The sequence below is a fragment of the Pseudorasbora parva genome, chromosome 19 (assembly GCF_024679245.1).
Source record: "Pseudorasbora parva isolate DD20220531a chromosome 19, ASM2467924v1, whole genome shotgun sequence".
Classification (NCBI taxonomy): domain Eukaryota; kingdom Metazoa; phylum Chordata; class Actinopteri; order Cypriniformes; family Gobionidae; genus Pseudorasbora; species Pseudorasbora parva.
In genome coordinates, this window is record NC_090190.1 from 13,444,632 (window position 1) to 13,466,533 (window position 21,902).

Consider the following 21,902-nt stretch of genomic DNA (forward strand, 5'->3'; position numbering starts at 1 on the left):
CCTTATTTACTTTGTAAGCACATATTAAAGGTCTTGGGGTGAACAAATAATCCATGCAAGTTAACACAAAGAAAAAATGTTTTGTCGCGGTAATCTTTAATCAAAATCTTAAAAGTAACTTCTGGTCTGGAAATGGCGTTCCTTCTCAGCTGATGTCAGTTTGGCTACTTCTGGTTCGGTGGGACTTTTAAGCATGTTAAAAAAACAAGCTTTAAAGGAGTCATGAATTGTTTTGTGGGGTGCACTGATAATGTTGGAATGCTTTCTGCATCAAATAATACTGTCATTAAAAAGAAAAGGAAAAAAAGGCATTTTTCCTACCCTGATTTTCTCTCTCTCTCTCTCTCTCTCTCTCTCTCTCTCTCTCTCTCTCTCTCTCTCTCTCTCTCTCTCTCTCTCTCTCTCTCTCTCTCTCTCTCTCTCTCTCTCTCTCTCTCTCTCTATATATATAGTAATGTTGAGAGTGTAAAGCACTTTGGCCAACTTGTGTTGTTTTGAAATGTGCTATAAAAAATAAATGTTGATTTGATTTTGAAGAAGTTAATGCTGGTTCTGGAAGGTGGTGTTAGAATACACAGTGCATCGCAGTTTGTTGCATATGGTCTGTTTAATCATGTTTTCTTTTATATCACATGGATGGTGTGTGTGTGTGTGTGACTTACCTGGGGAACACATGGCACCAGGATGCACAATAGGAAGAAGGCAAACGATGGAGGCAGTGTGATACTCTGGGCCATGTTCTGCTTGGAAGCTTTGAGTCCTGCCATCCATGTAAATGTAAATTTGACACGTACCACCTACCTATGCGTTGTTGCAGACCATGTACACCCTTTCATGGAAACCATATTGGTTTCCAAATGGTTCGGGAATTGTTTGAGGAACACAACGAGCTTGAGGTGTTGACTTGGCCTACAAATTCCCCTGATCTCAATCCAATCGAGCATCTGTGGGATGTTCTGAACAAACAAGTCTGATCCATGGAGGCCCAACCTCACAACTAACAGGACTTAAAGGATCTGCTGCTAACATCTTGGTGCCAGATACCACGGCACACCTGCAGGGGTCTAGTGGAGTCCATGCCTTGATGGCTCAAGACTGTTTTGGCAGCAAAAGAGGGGCCAACACAATATTAGAGGGGTGGTCATAACGTTATGCCTGATCTGTGTATATATACATACATGCATACATACCTGACCATTGTACTGCTGGCAGTCCAACTTTCTGATAAACCTGTGTGTTTTGTGAATACATGACAATTTTATTCATAATTTGGGACATTTATTCTCTTAAAGGGATAGTTCACTTTAAAATGAAAATTGTCATCCTTTACTCACCCTCAAGTTGTTTCAAACCTGTATGAATGTCTTTCTTCAGCTGAACACAAGGGAAGATATTTTGAAGAATGTCAGTAACCAAACATTTAACTGGAGCCATTGTCTTCCATAGTATTTTTTGTCCAAGAATTTTCATTTTAAAGTGAACTATCCCTTTAACTGGTAATTATCAGTCCTAACAGTGATTGGCATTAAGTGGGTGTGTTCAGAAAACAGCACCACAGACAGCAACTCAGAGCACTTATTTACTTGAGTCAGTGTGATTCAAAGCATCATTGTATATCTGATATTATTCAACCTTAGAAATGCATTTCTGTTCCCTGTGATACTGAAGATGGAATAACCTTTTATGAGGAAAAAAGTGTCCGAGAAGACAAGTGTCAATAACAAAACGCCATGTTGAATGTAGTAAATGACAAGTTTATTTCTTGCACAAAATGTACAAAATAACAAGCAAATGGACAGCCCCACCCCCCCACCCTCCTCCCTGCCCTGTTTGAATTTCCCCGCTGATATGAAGTTGAAGATCTGGAACATGTCTACGGCAAGTCCGATGGTCCAAGCCAAAACGCATGGATGGTTTTCTTAGAGACAACACATACCCAATTCAGATTCACCGAACAATTAAAAATGAATAAAAACACCATATTTACAGTCTTGTCTGAACTTTTACAGCATGCCATCTATATATTCATACAGAGCTTTTGTTTTTCAACAGAACTCCATATAGAAAACATATTAGAAGATCAAATCAAGTTCGACTAATGGCGAGAGACACCCAAAGTACAGCACTGCGTTTGTCGCGGTAATCTTTTTGATTCATTCTTTTGTTTTTCAACCCACATCCTTTTTTTTTTTTTAATTCTGTAATTCTAACAAAGAATCTCTATTGAACATTTGTTTAGGCCTCAACAAGAAAATCCTCTTATTTACACCAAGTCAAGTGTTTTGCACCTTCAAGCCTGTTGTTTTTTGAGTTTTCCATCTCAGGAGATTGTGTTCATGATAAAAACGAATTACTCGAACGTCACACAGCGCATCACTTCTATTTATCTAAAAGGCAATGTTGCAGTCTCGTTTGGCAATGATTTGCTTTTGAATACAGAGGAAAGCAAATCCACTTCGCTGTGTTGTTCACAATGGTGGGATTTGGTTTATTTGTTAGCTTTCTACTGATGATGTTTGTTATATGTTGCCTGGTCTGGACTGTGAATGAGACGCAGTGGTACAGGAAGCAGCTATGGCACAGGGCAGAATGTGTGTTCGCGTCTGAATTGCAGTTTCATGGCTTACTCGCTCCGTTTTAACGTCAACTTTATAAGAGCAAAGAAGGAAATCAAGCTTTTTAAAGGATTGTTCGTCTGATGATATGTACAACTGGCCTTTAAACTCCACAGACGAGCTGTAAGCATTATGCGGCGTCTCGTACATTGGTATGAAGGCATGTACGTGTTTGCAGTTGCACCTTGGTGGTAGAGTATTGCTGTACAGCACTAGTGAAGAAGTCTAACAAAACGCTTCAATTCTTTACAAAACTATCCTGTGCTTTCCGAGTATATACAGCTTAATGATTATAGTTCGATTCCTGGCGATATCAGCAGAGACGCGTCTCAAGTATGTTATCTTTACATTTTATCCATTAACAGACTTTGTGCCGAAGATGAAATGCCAAGGACTGCAGTTTTATCGGGAAACCCACAATTCCCAGAATGCGTTGGATGAAGCACATCGAGGATAATGAGGCGAAGGCATTACAAATCAAATCTGAACGCATGAAAAAGGATCTGAACTATACAGTTTCAAGCCATGTTAAAGTCTTTTCTGTGAGGTGGGATTCCTTTTCAAGTGTGCAAAAATACTCTGACGTAACTTGGAATATGAACCGTTTTTGTTGGTGGTTTTAACTATCGCTTGTTAGCTCAATTCTTAAATGTGTAATATGCTTTTGAAAGACCTTTGTATCCACACCGGGTAGTTTTGTTTAATTAATGAATTTTAATATACATATATATCTCTATTTTTCCTGCTTTTTTATAAAATGACACACGATGACGATCCATCAACAATCTCTCTCTCTATATATATATATATTTATTTTCATATTCCTGTCTCTTTTCTAGAATATCTATTTAATTTGAGATCGAGTTGCTCTTGTAAACAAACAGGTTTCAGAGGTTTGCCAGCCACCATCGTTTGCTCTCTGACAGTCTCTTTCTCTGTGGTTCCTCCCTCTCCTCCTGCACTCATTGAAGCAGAGCCCTGATTTGTTTAGAGGTGCTGTCATCGTTTAAATGTCTTGTTGTATACCTGGATGAAAGAGAGTACGTTTTCAGGTCATGCATGTGTTTCACATACAGTTGAGAAAATGGCACGTGTGAAATGTTTTACTCCAACTCACCTCAGTGCATTCAACAGTCCCTCCACGCTGTTTGAAGGCTGCTCTTTCAACACCTTGATGCAGCCCTTCATCTGCACGACACACACATGCATGCGAAAATACAGCTTTAAAAGAAAGGTCACCCCTTTCTGTCCCTCACCCCTGACTGTGATCATGGACTCCCCACCACAGAGCCAAAAAAAAACATACATGAACAACCATAAACCCATTTAGTGCTGATCCAAATAGATTTAGGTGCACCACAAAATATGACAATCATTCAGCTTGCTCATTTTCATAAATTGAAAGCCCAAGGATGTCAAGCTACAAAAATGACACACAAGCGCCATAAAAGTAGCCCTCCTGAGTGCCATATTGCAAGTCTTTTTATTTAAGTCACAGAATAGCAGAAAGTACCAGTCAAAAGTTTGGAATAAAGGGCACAATAAGTAATTTTTCACCGCTAGAGGTTGCTTATTCAAATCAAAGGTGTACCTTGATTTCACGGAATCATGAGAGTTGGTGTTTTCACCTCTACAACCAGTGGAAACGGACTTACATTCATGGATGAGCTACTGTATTAAAGATGTATTATTACACGGCTCTGTGAAGTGCTTCATTCTGATTGGTCAATCGCGCATTCCAGTGGTATGTTATTCCCGGATAACAACTGCCAAAGTGAATAACACACCGCTCATCCTACGAGTTATCTTGACCGGTACTACTTATATGCTAAACGTGTCGCTCCGCGGGTGCTGTCGTCGACTGTCTGGTGCCATCGTGTGGCTGAAATGCTAAACCATCACGGGTTACAATGGAAGAAGACTTCAAGGTATTTTACTTATGATTTACTCACCTCGACTCATCCTAGGTGTGTATGACATTCTTCTTTCAGATGAATAAAATCAGAGTTATATTTAAAAAGTCCTAGCTAAGCCAAGCTTTTTCATGACAGTAGATGTAAATTAATAACGTACTCCACACGGCTCCGGGGATTTAATAAAGGCATTCCGTCCGATCGCATTCCGTATTGAACTTTTGGGAGAAGTGTTGAAAGTGTCTCTGCACTTCAAAAGGCCGTACATATTTTGGCTTGTATTGAGAAGGCACTTTCAACTCTTTTTCCGGAGGCTTTTTATATGACTCCGATTTTATTCATCTGAAAGAAGAATATACTCCTAGGATGACGTGAGGGTCATGGGCTAATTTTAATCTATGGGTGAACCTATATGGTAAAAAAACAAAAATCTTTTCAGGAATAGATAAATGCTTTAAGCAGTTTAGAACTGTTTTTCTTTGTGGAAGCTTTGCGTAAGAGCTAATGAAATATTTAAACACAAGAAAATATTTTGTGTCTAATAACTGTTAGCCCTGTAATAAGCGGGATAATGTACACCCAGCCGTTTGTTATCGCAGAATAAACCCAGACAGAGTGATCAGGACCCCGACGCGAAGCATACATTAGCCCATACTTAACGTTACTGTAGTATGAAGTAGGGTGGGAACGAGGCGGCTGGAGCGATTACTAACAAGAGGAGAGCACGACACACGGCTCGAGAGCAGTTCGAAAGCTTTTATTATCCCTCAGACGACCGCTTCCACTTCTTCCGGTCATGTGTATAGGGGGTAACGCAGTTCTGTTCAAATTAGATACATTTGATTGTGTTGAAAGTTGTGTTATAATGCTACTATGAGACACTTGTTGCGCACTGCAGTAAGCTAGATCGATATTAGGCATGGTAAAATATTGGTACTTGCAGTAAATCAAAACAAGATTTAAACAATAAGACTTACTGTGCTGAGCTATATAACAATGATTCGTTTTCTATCAATGAATGTATCCAAACAGCTGCTCACCTGTCTAATAAATTGCATAATATATTAAAGCGTCTTTGGTGTTTCAATGATTTCTATAAAATAAAACCAGACATCAAGGGTAACACGGGTATGATGTCATAGATGACTTACGGACACGTCTAGGTCCTGATTAAAATTGCTTATTTCTCTGGATTTAAACATTCTTGGAAATATTTGGGTAATGTAAGTACACAAATCAACAAAATGAATAGTATTGTTCTAGTGGTTTTTGGATATTTTAATCCAAAAGTCCTATTGTGTTTGTTTAACATCTGTCAATGGAAACGCTGTCATTTCGCAATCATTTTTTATTAACATTTAGAAAATACTGCAAAAGTATTGCATAAGTCTGTAATTTTACAATTTGAAAGGTTTTTTCTAATATAATTCAGCTTTGCCATCATGGGAATAAATTACATTTTTAAATATATTAAAATAGAAAACTGTTATTTTAAATTGTATTAATATTTTGTAATTTTGACTTGTTTTTTGTTCAAATAAATGCGTTCTTGGTGTCAATAAGCATAAGAAGAAGAAAAAACGTAATTATTCCAAACTTTTAATGATAGTGTATATTAAAATATGGCATACAGATGTCTACTTGGTCCATATGAGATTTCAGACCTACAGCAGAGTGATAAGATTTTCATTACATAATGATAATTTTATTATATCACACTAAGCTAGAATACGCCTATGGCCATGCTTCATAAAAAAAAAAAAAAAAAAAAAATAATAAAAAAAAAATTGCTTTATGCAGTCCCCATTTACTTTCATTCTATGAAAAAGAGCGCATTTTCTGCATAACATCATCTTCAATGCTCTGCAGATAAAATAAAGTCAGACAGGTTTGGACTGACATGAGGGTGAGTAAATTATTTTATGTGAACTACTGTATACTTTTACGAGAGCAGTTCAATTATATAATTTTCTCAAAATATACAACAGTTGAATCTGCCTCTAGACATTTTAGCCACACTGAAATGTATGAATTTCCCTGCATTAGACACAAACAAAATGGCATCTGCAAACCAATTATGCTTATCCGGGCAATTTTTGCAATGACCATAAACTAACTCACCGAAATAGTTCACATTAACTGTGAATATGATCTACTAACATATGACATCCAGCCAGATACCTTTTTTTAACTGTGGAAAGTGTATTTTTTGTCTCTTAAAAAAATGACACTTGGTTTGATATTTTAATATATGATGCAATGACACTGATATATTTTTAGGGTGCCCAAATCCTGTATCTGAAAATATCAAGTTGGTCTTACATCAATCTTGGAGGTCTTGGCAAAGGCACCCACTGGATGAACATGGTCATAAAGGATGATGACGCCCACCATCACACGCATGCAGAACAGCATGGTGTCTGTGTTAGTGAAACGGCACCGGTACTCCCTTAACACAGGAAAAAGAGATCACTTTAAACTAAATTGAACCTATTCTGCATAACTGACAAATACTCAAATAATTGCAATCTTTTATTGAGAAGACAATGAATCAGATGAACTTACGGAGTCTCCAACATGACACGGCACACGCAGGCCATGGTGCTCAGGCAATCTGTGGTGTCCTCGATTGGCAAAGTCTTGTTCTGCAACATGAATGGCAATCAACACCAGTAAGAGCCACTAGAGGGCGAGAACATGTCTGTTTTCTCCATGTACACAATTTACAAAGCATTTATAGGAGATCCAGTGAAATCATTACCCACCTCCGACACAAACTTAGTCGTGGCATTGCTCAGGGTTTTGAGCATGGGTGTGGCTTCAGCGTAAAAGAGCGACATCCGATTGGCCATTTCATTATTTACTTCATTCTCAGCTTCTAACTGTAATGCAAACGGAAAATGTTACTTCGGATGTTTTGTTGCATTTAAAAGCTTCTTTTTTTAAGTAACACATTAGCCAATCTCCACATGCAAATGTACTCTTTACATTTATAAAATTCTCAAATGTTTACTTGTAGGGACTGGTCAACTGTTCGTTGCATGTTCACTCTTAGAAGAAAAGGTTCTATCGACGCTACGTATTTGGAACCCATAAAAGGTTCTATATAGAAGTATAGCTAAGTATACTCCAAAGAACCTTTTATGGTAAAAATGTTCTATAATGACAAGAAAAAGAACCCTTTTGGTACTTAAAAGGGGTTCTATATAGAACACTACAAAAACGCATTTTTTTGTATTTTTGTCTTGTTTCTAGTCTAAATCCCTAAAAATTCTTGCATTAAGAAACAATTACTACACAAGTAAAATGATTGTCTTGTTTTGGGAAAAAATAACTCAAAATTAAGGGAGTTTTTGCTTAAAATGTTGTTTTCTGTTTGAATTAAGATTATTTTGTTTACCCCAATGGCAGATTATTTTACTTATTTTAAGCAAAAACTCTCTTCATTTTGAGTTATTTCCCCCCCAAAATAAGACAATTACTTTTGCTTGTCTAGTCAATGCTTCGTTTTAAGAATTTTTAGATGTTTGGACTAGAAACAAGACAAAAATACTGTAAAATGCGGACAATGAGTTTAATGTTTGTGACACTTCATTTTGGTGTTGTGGACTGTTATCATTAACTTCATTACCTGTTATTGGAGGTTCCGGTTAAATATGCGAAGAGGCTCCACCCCCTAGGGGTTTTTGGGGGAAAAAGGGGGCAGAGGAGTGCCTCGCTGTTTCAAGTGCGGTTCTCTGTTCAAGTCGGGGTGTGTACGGCGTGGGTTGTGGCCTACAACAGCCCAAAAAACACCCCTTTTCACTAGCACGTCTCGTTATTGCCTGAGAACGCTACAATACTAAGTAAGAAAAGCATTTTTTTGCAGAGAACATTTTAGTGGTTCCAAATACGTAGCGCTGACAGAACATTTTTTGGTTCTATATTGAACCGTTTCTTCTAAGAGTGTGGTGTTCTGCAATATTTTTCATTTTGATTTGTCGTTTTCATTGAAAACGTATGAGCTCCTTTGTCACTGCTAATAAGTGGCAGAGTGAACACTTTTAGTAGGCTAATGTCGATTTCAGCAATCATTGATCTTACCTGCTGGTTGTTCAGACGATTCCTGCTGATGGTCCTCCTATAGTAGCTAAAGTCATTCTGTATGGCTGGATTTGTCATCTAGAGGCAGGATTTAGATCAAAACATTTTCAGTCCATATTATTTCTCAGACAAACAGAAGGGCTTTTCACACTTGAAATGTTTAACCCTGGGTCATTCTAAACCCCTGGTAAACGGAGTCCTGGGTTATCTTGCTTCACGTTTCACACTGCTCATACTTTACCTGGGGTTAATTCATTAATCCTGGGTATTTAGCTATAAACTGACATTATATTCCCAAATCCTTGAGTTAATGGTCTTATTTGCATATTTGCGGTGTCAGCGTCATTGTTTTAACAGATGCAGCACGCAACCTGCTGTAGAATCGAAGCTGTTTGAAATCGCCCCCTATACCCTCATTCATCTACTGCAAGGAGTGAATGAATTCGGCCATTGAGTGCACTGGAAGGGCTGCTGCTTTTGCAAAGTTTGTGCTTGCTGATTAACAATCTTTAGAAATAGCAAACTGGCAGCTCCATTCTCTGTCATGGAAACTAGCTTGTATAAACCTTAATGAAACAATCAATTAAAAAGGAATTTATATGATGTATATTACACTGCACCCACATTGGACCAGCGGTTTGGAAAATGGATGGATGATTCAATGTGAATTAATTCAGCATGACCGCCACAGTCGGCTATTTAATAAGCTATTTCCCAATGGGTTTTTATAAAGGGGATTTTCAACTGAGTAAAATAAGATCTGTGATCAACCTAAGTTGACGATACTTGGATGTGTTGCTCTACAACATAAAGTACACACACTCACATCCCAAACGTCTTGTGTAGTTACTTATTAGAAGCATACATGTTTTTAAAATAAACACAACAGCTTTTGCTTTTACACAAAATTGTGTTTTCGATATGGGTGTATAAGGCATGCGATTGGTTGTGGTTGTCAGTTGCTAAGCACCTAGTCCTAACATTCCTACACCATATCGTTTCACACTGTACATGTTAACCTGCTAACCTGCTTTTGTGAAACGCTCCTTTATGTGGGGTTAAAAGCGGGGTTTAGAAGGATGATGGCCCGTGCTCAGTGTGAAAAGCCCTAGAATGTACTTTCCAGCCAATTCATAGATGTACTGAGCCTTGGTTCAATAAGTGCATACTTCAAGAGGTGACAGAAAACAATGCGTCACTCTGTATATAATTATTTCTTATATGTCCAATCTCAAGGGTGCACTTTAGAGACAGACCAGCTAATAGTGTTGTCATCTAGACATTTTGCTTGCCGTGACTCTCAGAGAACATCAGTGTGAAGAGGCTAGACTGAGTGCAGGGCTATATATTTTAGCACAGGAAATAAAAGTGAGTAATGTGTGAGACGCTCTCACCTTAAGCTCATCAAAGCTGAGAGTGAAGTGCAGGATTTCTGCAAACTGTTTGGCGAGGGCCTGCTCTCTCTCCAGATGCTGCATGGGAGCGTATGGTGGGCTAGTTAGAGCCTCCAATAGACTGCGCAGGGCGTTCTCTGCAAAGAGAGATTGATTACAGATTTGCACAGCAATTTCTTTTGTCTCTTTAAAAAAAAAAAAAAGATTACAACGAATACTGTTGTGGTCAAGGTTACCTCTGACCTGTAATCAAATTGGTAATCCGTACAGCATACAAGGATAATGTATTAATAGCACAGCACTGCAATGTATTTTGTCTCCATGGTTACCAGCACAACAGTTATCATTGTATTTACCTCTACTCCCTCTCTTTTGTATTTTTGTAATTGCTGCAATTTATCGTAAGAACCTGTAATGCTTTCAGTGTTGCCTAGATACTGAAGAATGTTGGAAGTCGCAGCTGATGCAAGCATTAATGACTCCAAACTGCAGACCATGATCATAAATGCTGCTTGCTTTTAAAACTCCAGTTCATTTCAACCAAACTCTAATGTATTAATAAGTAATAAAATTACACCCTGTACACAACTCCATGTACTAAATAGTGTCTTACCAAATTCACAAATACATGGATGTGAAATATTAATTTATTTAAATTAGTGCTCTCAAGTTAATACACACACTTGTTAGGCATGATGTTTTGTTGGCCCTTTTTCTACCAAAAACAGCCCTGACCCATCAAGACATGGACTCCACTTGACCCCTGAAGGTGTGCTATGGTATCTGGTACCATTATGTTAGCAGCAGACACTTTAAGTCCTGTAAGTTGCGAAGAGGGCGAGCCTCCATGGATCGGACTTGTTTGTTCAGCACATCCCACAGATGCTCGACTGGATTGAGATCTGGGGAAATTGGAGGTTAAGTCAACACCTCGAACTCGTTGTTGTGCTCCTCAAACCATTCCTAAACCATGTTTGCTTTGTGGCAGGGCACATAATCGGCTGAAAGAGGCCACAGACACCAGGGAATACCGTTTCCATGAAAGAGTGTTCATGGTCTGCAACAACGCTTAGGTAGGTGGTACGTGTCAAAGTAACATCCACATGGATGGCAGCACCAAAGATTTCCCAGCAGAACATTGTCCAAAGCATCACACTGCCTCCGCCGGCTTGCCTTCTTCCTATAGTGCATCTTGGTGCCATGTGTTCCCCAGGTAAGAGATGCACACACACACAGCCATCCGAGCACACAGATTTATCAGACGAGGCCACCTTCTTCCATTGCTCCGTGGTCCACTTTGACTGGTCTGCATATATGCAGACCCATACACAACAAACTGCAATGCACTGTGTATTCTGACACCTTTCTATCAGAACCAGCATTAACTTCTTGAGCAATTTGAGCTACAGTAGCTCATCTGTTTGTTTGGACCACACAAGCCAGCCTTTGCTCCCCATGTGCATCACTGAGCCTTGGGCCGCCCATGACCCTGTCACCGGTTCACCACCTTTACTTCCTTGGGCCACTTTTTATAATACTGACCACTGCAGCCCGGGAACACCTCACAAGAGCTGCAGTTTTGGAGAGGCTCTGAATGATCCGTTTGAACCGCAAAATGCAAATCAGCATATTAGAATGATTCCTACATTTTCGACCGAGTGCATGCAGCCTTGTTGAGCATAATTGGTTTCTTTTAAATACATGAAACATTTTTTACTGACCCCAAACTTTTGAATGGAAGCAATTTGACCACTCTGTGGTGCATTATTGATTTATCAGAATCAAGTATTCCAGAGAGAGATGTCGTAAGCAGTGTTAATGCAGTATCATCAGTATTATCACTGCATTAATGTTATCCAATGAGAGTGCATTTGTGCTGTCGGTCTGTGCTGTACTGCTTACCAGTGTAAAGCTCTTAGTGTTTGTTTCCTGTTTAGTGAATAAAAGACGTACAGCTACACCATCAGAGTGAAGCCATCTCTGAATGGCATTAGTATGCCTAAGCATGTCTCCAGAGGAGCTATCCTTTCCTCTCATGAAATATGCAGCAGCCCTACTATAAATAAGGAGCTGATATGTTTTATCTGGAGGCCTACAGAGAAACCTGACTCTATTAGCCGGGGACCAGATATTGCGGATCGCAGGACGTGTTGAAGAGGGTGGAGCCTCTTTTTCTCATGAGTCACTGCGAGGCCATAGCGCGACAGGGAAAGCTTATCTGCATGTTATCTGTTTGGCCAGAAATCTGCGTTTCTCACTAGTCAGCAGTGCTGTGAAAAAAGAGGCAGCTGATCGACGATTGCAAACAGAGTTTACTGAATTGTCAGCGCGCATGGGAGATAGAAACAGCCTCCTATACGCTCTCCTGCTACGGTTGCCATGCCAACTCTTTACGAGGTCAGCTGCAGAGGAGGACAGAAACGGATGCTTGCACCACTCTTGGTACGCGCGGTCAGCGCATTGAATGACTCGTGCACGCAAGGCCCATTACATGACTATAAAAAAAGACAACTGGAAAAAAAATGGCCACCCACTTACCTAGCCTGAGAGAAAATTCATAGAATCTCTTGAGCTTGGCCACAAGAGGGCAGACTGCATTCCAGGCTTTCTCCTGCAACTGGAGGTCATTGGGGTTCTGAATCGCCTAGAGAGAAGGACGAACAAGAACACTTCATTTACAGAAAATTCATTTACACTGACTAAACTAACAAGGCCATTTGTACACTTTTAATGAATGTACATTCTAGACCGTAGGGTTTGCTAAGCAATGTGAAACATTCACCGCTGAATAACTCCTGCTCATCTGCTGTTTATGAGCCAGAATGATTCAAACCACCAGCATGCTTAAAGGGTTAGTCACCCAAAAATGAAAATTTGGTAATCCTTCACTCTCAAGTTGTTCTAAACCTGTACGAGTTTCAATGGCTACTGTCAACTGTCTGGTCAACATTATTTAAAATAGCATCTTTTGGGTTCAACAGAAGAAAGAAACCTTGGATTTGGAATAACTTGAGGGTGAGTAAGTGATAACCAAATTTTTGGGTGAACTAACCCTTTAAACTAATGCTTTATGATGCCTATGTGCTTAATTATTAATTATTATTATTTAAATTTTTGATAAGTAAAGTAACACCACTAATAACTAGTTGAATTGACAAAACACAAAAGGGGTAAAACTTTACAATAAGGTCTCAATTTTAACATTAATGTATTAACTATCATAACTAACAATGAGCAATATGTTTGTTACAGTATTTATTAATCTTTGTTCATGTTGGTTAATAAAATTAGTCATTTATTGTTAGTTCATATGCGTTAACTAATGTTAACAAATACAACGTTTATGTTAATAATATATTAGTAATAGCTGACATTAACATTAACTATGATTAATAAATGCTGTAGAAATGTTGTTTATTCTTAGTTCATAACTAAAGTAGGCAGTAATGTTAACTAACGAAACCTTATTATAGATAATATTAATATAGATAATATTATTATAGATGTTGCCAAAAATTGGGGATTCAAAATGTTTTCAAAGAAATACTTTATTCAGCAAAGATGCATTTTTTACTGATCAAAAGTGATATAAAAATGTCACAAACTCTGTTATATTATATATTAATTATAGTAATACTGTTTTCAACATTCATAAAAATCAAAATAATAAAAATATTTAGTAACTATACATTTTAATATTTAATTTATAGTTACAGCAAGTTATAGTTTCTGGAGGATCATTTAACACTGAGAACCGGAGTAATGTCTGCTGAAATTTCAGCATAGGAGTAAATTACATTTTAAAATATATTAAAATTATAAGTTATTTTAGTAAATTATAATGTTTAAAACATATTTTTGATAATATAGCATTGATTAGCATAAGAGACTTCTTTCAGAAACATGAACATTTTTACAGACCCCAAACTTTCCAACGGTAGTGTATATATTTTTAAATAAATAAAATGGAAACATTCATCAAAATTTTCATTAGTGATTTGCAATAGATTTGCCAGTTTAAACCAATTAAAACTCTGCCTAACATCAATTGTACCGTGCATGCATGGTAATTCAAATCATGCAGATTTTTATGCTTACATTATTAGCCTGGAGTATGATAAAAGATTAGATTCCAGAAATAGATGGGCTTTTTTTGTTTTATTTTTTTTACTTGTGTGAGCAAGCAAGCACTTAGAACACTGTAGTTTTGCACAGGTAAGCGCCACTAATCTTTTTCAGAAAATGTAAAAAATTTGAGTCATAAGCCAACCTCTCTTATTTCTTGTCCTGCTCCATTATAAGACTGTAACTCCGCCAGTATCCCATGGGCCTCTTCCAGCACGGCACTAACCTGGTTCCACACGGCTGTCTCGGCCTCTGTGGGCTGAGCATCTGTGGGCAGAAGACAGATGGAGTCGGTCAGAATGTGATGGGTGTATCGTTTGGGCATATGACTTTCTCAATTCCTCGCTCGGCCTACCCAAGTTAGATATATCACCTCTGTCACACTGTCATACTGATATCATTTCTTCCAGTCCTGATGGGTAAAAGTTATGTTTTGGATCAACTGGATTGGATCAACTGAACCAGTCAAGTGAGGGTTACAACTGAAAACTGGACAGTTAATTGAAATAAAGCTTCATGGTGTGACTTAATATGGAGCTAGCATTGAATTAACATCTTTTTTGGCACCCTGAAGGGAAAGCTCTTTCCAACGGGCTTTGAAAGATAGGAACCATAAATCCACATGGATTAATCTGGTAATAATGATGGCGTTATTGTGAGTCTGAAGTACATGAGAAGGATTTAGGTTGTGTCGGTGACTCGGTGCGTGTTAGGATTTGTTGGGCTTGATATTAACAGCTCTAGTGGGAAGTGTCAACGAAACGCCACGGCCAATGAAGCGGCTCCATGTGAGGTTGCTGGCGAGGCTAGGATGGGTTTAAAGAGTCGTGTCAGCTTCTAACACAGCGAGCGTCACAGACATTTGATTAATAAGCCGAAGATAGAAGGCGGGAAAGCAAAGGCAAACAAATGTCCTACAGAATATTGCCCCCGGTGGATGTCAATTTAGGTGGAGGACCGCTCTACTTAGCTTTATTTCGTTTTTTTTCTTTTCTATATATACTCTTAAAAATAAAGCTTCCAATGCAAGCTTTGGTTTTTCACAGTAATGCCATAGAAGAACCATTTTTTGTTCCTCCAAAGAACCTTTCTGTGAACAATTCTTTAAAAAAAACATGTTTTCCATAAAAAAAATTTAAAGGTTCTTCATGGAATCATAGATGGCAGTAAATAACCTTATTTTTAAGAGTGTACGCAGTGTAAAAACTGCAGAAAGGTGCCTTCATTAGGTCTGCTAGATCAGATTTCTTAGCCTCCGCAAGCCTCCGTACGATATGTGATCCACGTGAAGCAGAGTCTAATTTAAAAGTGCACTCCTTCATACCGCATCCAAACGGAGGGGCTGTAATGTATATGGAAGCATTTACCCCTATAAGAGGTCCTTTAATGCATTTCCCCTGTCTTTCTGACTCCGTTTGAATGAATACACACACAGATGTTTGTGCTATCAGCTGAGCAAACACACTTCAGTGCAAACAAACACACACACACCACTTCAGTGTAATTGCCAGTGGCTCCTCCCAATCATGTCACCTCTGGGTCTGCTTGCTCATCCTGCCTGTGATCTTCAAAGAACAGAGTGTGTGAAGACTAACATCAGTGCTGCAGCAGTACTGTAATGTTTGCTTCCCCCTTTGCACACTTTAACTAGACCTTTTGGTTCGTCAGATGTACGAGCAATTCAGTAAAACTGATCTGTTCTTGAGCTCAAAGCCTATGTCTATGCTTTTGTGTCTTGCGTTTGAAATATTATTGAATTATGAATGCCATTAGTGGCACAGTAACCTCATTTTAGAACTAAGGGAATGTAAACCAGTGCAGTGTAACAGAGGTGATCATTGTTTCACTGTCACATATTCAAAAAGTCTAGATCAGGAAGAGCGGCTGTTGTCCAGATGTTTTCTTTAGGTATTCAACGTGATTACTACTTTGTATTTGGTGGATCCTGCTTATAGGGTCAATGAGAAGTAAGAATCGTCAAGCTGTGCGTTTTTGTGTTAAAACATTTATAGCATTTTCAACCATGTTTTCATTTAAAGGATTAGTTCACTTAAAAATGAAAATTTGCTGATATTTTACTCACCACCATCTCATCTAAGATGTGCATGTCTTTCTTCAGTGAAAAAGAAATGACATTTTTTGAGGAAAACATTCCAGGATTTTTCACCCCATCATAGCCTTCCACGGCAACCCAAATTTTGAAGGTCCAAATCAATGCAGTTTCAAAGCACTTCGAAGGGCTTCAGAGGCTATCTAGCGAAACCATCGGTCATAAAAAAACCCTCAAATTGAATATACATTTTAACCTAAATGGCTCATATTGCGCTGCTCTGCGACGTGCCAAGGATAGCGCGAAAACGTTATGCGTAGGCAGAAGTACAGCCCCCATGTTTACTAAGCGCTAATGCGAAGACTAATACAAACGTCCTTTAGCGACAACAAAAAAAGCTAAAACGATGTTGGAGGGTTTTGAAGTTTAAAAAATGGAGTGTTTTTTGGTAAAGGGTGTTTAAATTAGTCCTTGCACATTCGCCTGGGCGGTACTTCTGCCCACAGATCTATGCTTCTGCCTACGTCTGGTGTGACCTTTCCGAGCCGACGTGATTGCGCAATCCTTGGCACGTCGAGCAGCGCAAGATGAGCAATTTAAGTTAAAATGTATATTCATTTAATTAAAATTTTTTTTGTAAATGACTGATTGTTTTGCTAGATAAGACCCTATTCCTCATCTGGGATTGTGCAGAGCCTCTGAAACTGCATTGATTTTTTTAACCTATTTTCCGTACCCCTTAATGCATGCAAGTGTACACATTCAAATAATTTTTTTATATATTTTATATATTTTTAAAAATTATATAAAAATTTTATGAATGCCAAGTTATGAGTCTACAGGGGTGGTTGATGCAATATAATTTTTTGTTGTTTAATAAAATAATAAAACAATAAAAACAATTTGGCATTCATGTTGTTTAAATCAATTATAATATATAATATTTATATGATATTTTATAAATAATATGAAATATTTTCAAATAAAATAGCTTCATTCCTTTTTAATGAATAATTAAAGATGCCTAATTATTATTATTTAAAAATTCCATCCTTTTAATGTGACTTTTTTTCTTATCTCAGGTCATTTACACCACTGAGACATTTTTCACTTTAAGCCCTACAAATAAATATCAAAACACATGTCCATCATAGAAGAGGTGGATTTAAGTAAATTAATCAATAGATTTGGAACAAAATGAAGTTGTGTCATTAACCCTATGAATTACAAGCAAATACATTATTTTGCATGGCTTCACTTTAAGAACATATCCTGCCAATTTAAATATTCTTCAGAGGAAGGACAGCCTATATTTCATGTTATAGACTGGACAACAACCGCTCTAAGTCTTCCAGGTTCTTACACTTTAAGGAGAGGTGTTTTATTTCCTCCATAAAAAGGAGATGTTAGGCATGTAGCTGTTAGAGGTGTCATAAAAGAAAGGATTACTCAGGAGGGGGAGAAGTGCTTAGGTAAGGGTTAAAAGGGAACACGACATCAGAGAACAAGGAAATTGAGGCTCCCCTTTCAAAAGGCAGCTTCCATTCCCACTTCCTTAAATCCTCAGACTGGTTAATAATGCATTAACACACTTACACACATACATTCAGATGCACAAGACCATACAGGAACAGATTATGGCACCAAGTTTGGAGCCAAAAAGAGGAGATAAGTTAAGTGTTATGTGATTATTTCCATCCCACTCTAACTGCTATAAAAAGCGTGGCATTCGTACGACGACCTTTAGTTCAGCGGATCACGGACGACCTGGAGATGAGCGCAAAAAAAAAAGGCACGTCAAATTGGGGTCACCGGAAAACCCTTGCATTGAATGCCAAGCATTGATGCACAAACAGAGGGATGGCGGAGACAAGGAAGTGAAAATGTAGAGGACAGCGAAGGAGGAGGAACTGTGATGAAAAGGGAAAGAAAAGCAAACTCAAAACATAAGAAGCTGATGGTCTCACGTTCAAAGTCAAGGAAAACTATTGGGCCATGCTCAAGTTCGGTGCAAGCTAGCAGTTTCAGGAGATGTCCCATGATCCCCCTGGAACAGAGAGAAGGGAGAAGCGTGTGGGTCATGGGAGGTGTGGCAGACGTGTCTCTGGTGTTGGGTGTGTGTTCGTGCGAATGTGCGTGGAGTCTGGGGATGAGGGGGTCTGGCGTATAGGGTTTGGTATGGACTTTCGATGTCGCTCCGGACACGGGAGATTCTTGGGTGATGTTGACATGGTCACACGGATCACACTGAGACTCTTTCTTTCTGCTCCCTTACTATACATGAAGGGAAATGAATGACATTTTGGTTGGTTTCCGCATTAAGATAGCAAAAATAAATAGTTTCCAAAAACAAAAGTCTTAATCTACCTAGCGGATGTGTTTATACCTGCTCCAACCCTTATACCTCCATCTCCAATAACACACATACACATCTGCACACACACTGTACACCAGCGAAACACTTACTTTCAAAATCCAGGAAAAAATGAGGACAGTTCTCTAAATCCTTGCCAAGGACTTTAATGAGGTTCCCCATGGCCGGCAAACCTGGGCAAGGAAGACAAATACATACAGTACAAAGAAATACAACCTAGATGATATTCAATAGCAAGAATCCTAGACTCTTAGTGTGTGAATTTTCACTGTATAAACACTGGATGAGTACAAGGCCCGAATGTGTATTGTGAAATGCTGGAAATTAGTAACGAAAAAGCTGTTTGTGTCAGCATTATCAAAATAATCTTTTTGACAAAACGTTAAGGGATATAACTTTGGTGTAATGTTTGTTGTGTGGACAGAAATAAGTTGATTTTTTAAATGAATACTCTTGAGTTTGTATGTACTTATTTTCAATAATTAATTACTTCACGACCGCTAAAAAATATCTTCCATATAGTATGAATATGTGTGGTATGAATGTGTTAGCTGTGTCAAAAACGTAATGCATGAATTCAGAGATATTTATCTTTTCTGTCACGAGACAGGAGTAGCGAAACCTCATCTATCTTGTTTACTCGCCACTTCCTCCACACATTACTACATTGTTACACATCAGTTCGGGCTTCCTATTCTTCCAGTCAGAATGCAATTCACTTACGAACCATTTTCCCTTTTTTTTTTTAAAGAACAGAATAGAACATCAGAGTTGCAGCTCCAATGCAAACACACCCACACAGATCCAGAACAGCACATCATATCTAAGGCTGGCCCACACTAAAAGATTTTTACAACATTGTATCATATATTGAAAATGTGAGATAAACATGATAGACTAGGATTTGGGACCAAAGATTGTCCAGATTGTCTTGTAATATGCGAGTGCCTTTACAAAGTTATTTAAAGGAACTCTATGTAAGAAATGTATTTCAATGAATCATAAAATGGCCCTGATATGTCACTAGACATTACGAAATCATGTTAATTTCAAATACTTATATCACTGACAACAGTAGTCTGGCCAAGATATTGTCATTTAAAAGTTGTTGTTGCAGCCCTCAACTGATGTTGATGTTGACATTGATATGTTTTGGCCTGAAGCTTCCCCCTACCTATCAACCAATCACAAAGTCAGTAGTGTTTCTGCATCCGGATTGCCAGCTCTGCTCTAGTTACCACAGCTGCAGCTACAAACGTTTCTGGATCCTGCAGCCAATCTGGCAACCTCAAGTCAGGGGGTAGGGGGAGAGGGAATAAACTGCAGTACCAGTTTTGGCCACAATCTTTCTTACACGTCCTTTAACCCGCTATAGGCTTTTGTACCTCAGGTTTAGGTCTAGTGGTATGAGTGTGTATATAGTGAGCAGTGTCAGCCAGAGTTGTTGGTATGTATGCAAATGCAGTGAGATGGGAAGAATTCCTTGTCTTTCCATTACTTAGAACATATTTACCCACCCCAAGACTTTTGGCAACCGTGAAAGGATAATTCAACTTTGTGTCCCTTAAGAACATGCAGAGGGTTCTCTACCCTCACTTTATCCCCTCTTGAAAACAAGGAGGACGAGCGCCCAGCTTAGCATGAGTGTACTTTTTCATTTTGTGTTGCAGTCGTGTAACTCTTCGTCATGTCAGTTGGTGAGTGCACAGGAGCAGATGGCAAAATAAAAAGCTTTGTGCACATTTGCCTGCCGTTGAGGTGCTGAAAGGGTGAAGTACCAGTTGCAGCATGTGGAGCCAACACCTTTAGTGGTAAGCAGGGTTGTCAGTGCCTGATGATCTGCACGTAGAGTGAAACGGCATCCGCACGGATACGTACGCCATCTCTCAATGGCCCACACGCGTGCTAGCGCTTCCTTTTCCATATTTACACTCAGCAGAAGACAGCCTACGTGATGCAAAGGCCACAGTTTGTTCAATGCCATCCTGGCTGACCTGAGAAAGTCCAGGACCATATTCAGAATCTGTGGAGACAATTGTGTGTAGTTTCGGGTCGAATAAGGCCAAATCAGAGCTGTTTGCTAGCAGTCCATTTACTTTGGCCAAACTTTGTTCCGCCTCTTTTGACCAGCTGGATCCATTTGGATCTTGTAGGCATGCGCACTGGAGCTACAATGGTGGTTCCAGTGCGCTAATCAGAAATTATAAACTTACTGTACTACGACATAAGTCCAAGTAAGGAGCGCAAAGTAGAAGAAGGTTGCTGGGGCATTGAGAGAGGTCTGTACACCCGTCTGGAAGAAGACCATCTGCTAAAAGAGTGTGACCTAAGAACAGCAGGATGGTTTGCCAGAAACAACACATGTCTTTATTGAGCTGCAAGCCGGCAGCAGTTCTAGTCGTTGTGAGACTACTTGAATTGCTTTGTCATGCATAGGGAATGTCACGCCCATGGATGATAATGTTGTCCAGGTCATTTTCAACCCCTGACAAGCCAGTCAGGATGATGGTCACCATCTTCTGAAACGCTTCAGGCGCTGAAGCCAATCCTTAACCAGAATGGAAAAGTCCGTTGTGTGAGTAAAAAAGGCAGTGAGATCATGGCTGTCCTTATGCAGCGGCACTTGGTAGTAAGCATTAACAAGTTTTTAGCACATCCAAACTCCAATGACTCTGCAACAGTGCACTGCGAGACTGGCAAGAGGAGAAGTAGGCACATGAAGGGCAATAGGAGACAGGACTTGACTGTTTTCAATCCTCACACACAGTGCAGGCATTAGGTCCCTCCCCATGAGTGGCGTCCCTTTGTCCACAATGAAGAACAGCAAGAACTGAGTTGTCATGTAGGGAAACATTTGCTGACAAAAACCCGAACACTGGAATTTGGGCTTTTGAATAGGTCACAACCTGGCTGTAGGTTGCGACAACACAACGTTACTGAAATGCCATGCATAAGTGCTGTAGAGTAGGATAGGTATCTGTCAACCACCAAATCCACCACACAAGTCTGTGAGTCAGAAGTCAATTCAATTTCGTGGGCCTTGCGTGTATTTGATTGCGTTGTGTGGCACAGTTTAGCGTAATGTCCAATCTTTTTACACCTCCAGCGTTAGCTAAGTGTGCCTCCGATCAACAGCGTAAGCATGAATTCCTCTTCCTCACCTGAGCAGAATTAAAAGGGGCATTTGATGGTTTCTCCATTTTTTTCATGCATTTTACTGTTTGCTCCACTGCTTGTAAGGGCTGTAGCTTTGCGTTCATTTGAAATGGATTTAGCCTGATCGGCAACAGTTCTGTCCAGTGTAAGATCAGTTTCTAGTAAAAGTCCTGGCACCAAAATCACATGAAA

General features: G+C 39.1%; 1 protein-coding gene across 4 annotated transcripts in view; it reads right to left on the reverse strand.

Moving 5' to 3' along the window:
- Positions 1-1,822: 1,822 nt before the first annotated feature.
- Positions 1,823-21,902, reverse strand: part of fam49al (family with sequence similarity 49 member A, like) — a 36,452-nt gene continuing 16,372 nt past the window's right edge. For 3 of the 4 annotated variants that reach the window (XM_067425193.1, XM_067425194.1, XM_067425191.1), the window contains 10 exons: positions 18,647-18,727; positions 14,276-14,397; positions 12,544-12,649; positions 10,006-10,142; positions 8,612-8,689; positions 7,294-7,410; positions 7,094-7,173; positions 6,851-6,977; positions 3,733-3,803; positions 1,823-3,641 (listed from right to left, as the gene is read on the reverse strand). In XM_067425193.1, coding sequence (XP_067281294.1) covers positions 3,578-3,641; positions 3,733-3,803; positions 6,851-6,977; positions 7,094-7,173; positions 7,294-7,410; positions 8,612-8,689; positions 10,006-10,142; positions 12,544-12,649; positions 14,276-14,397; positions 18,647-18,716 — 972 coding nt within the window. In that variant the 5' untranslated portion in view covers positions 18,717-18,727 and the 3' untranslated portion in view covers positions 1,823-3,577. Of the gene's footprint in view, positions 3,642-3,732; positions 3,804-6,850; positions 6,978-7,093; positions 7,174-7,293; positions 7,411-8,611; positions 8,690-10,005; positions 10,143-12,543; positions 12,650-14,275; positions 14,398-18,147; positions 18,228-18,646; positions 18,728-21,902 lie in introns of those variants that run through there. The other variant, XM_067425192.1, reaches the window with a different exon arrangement.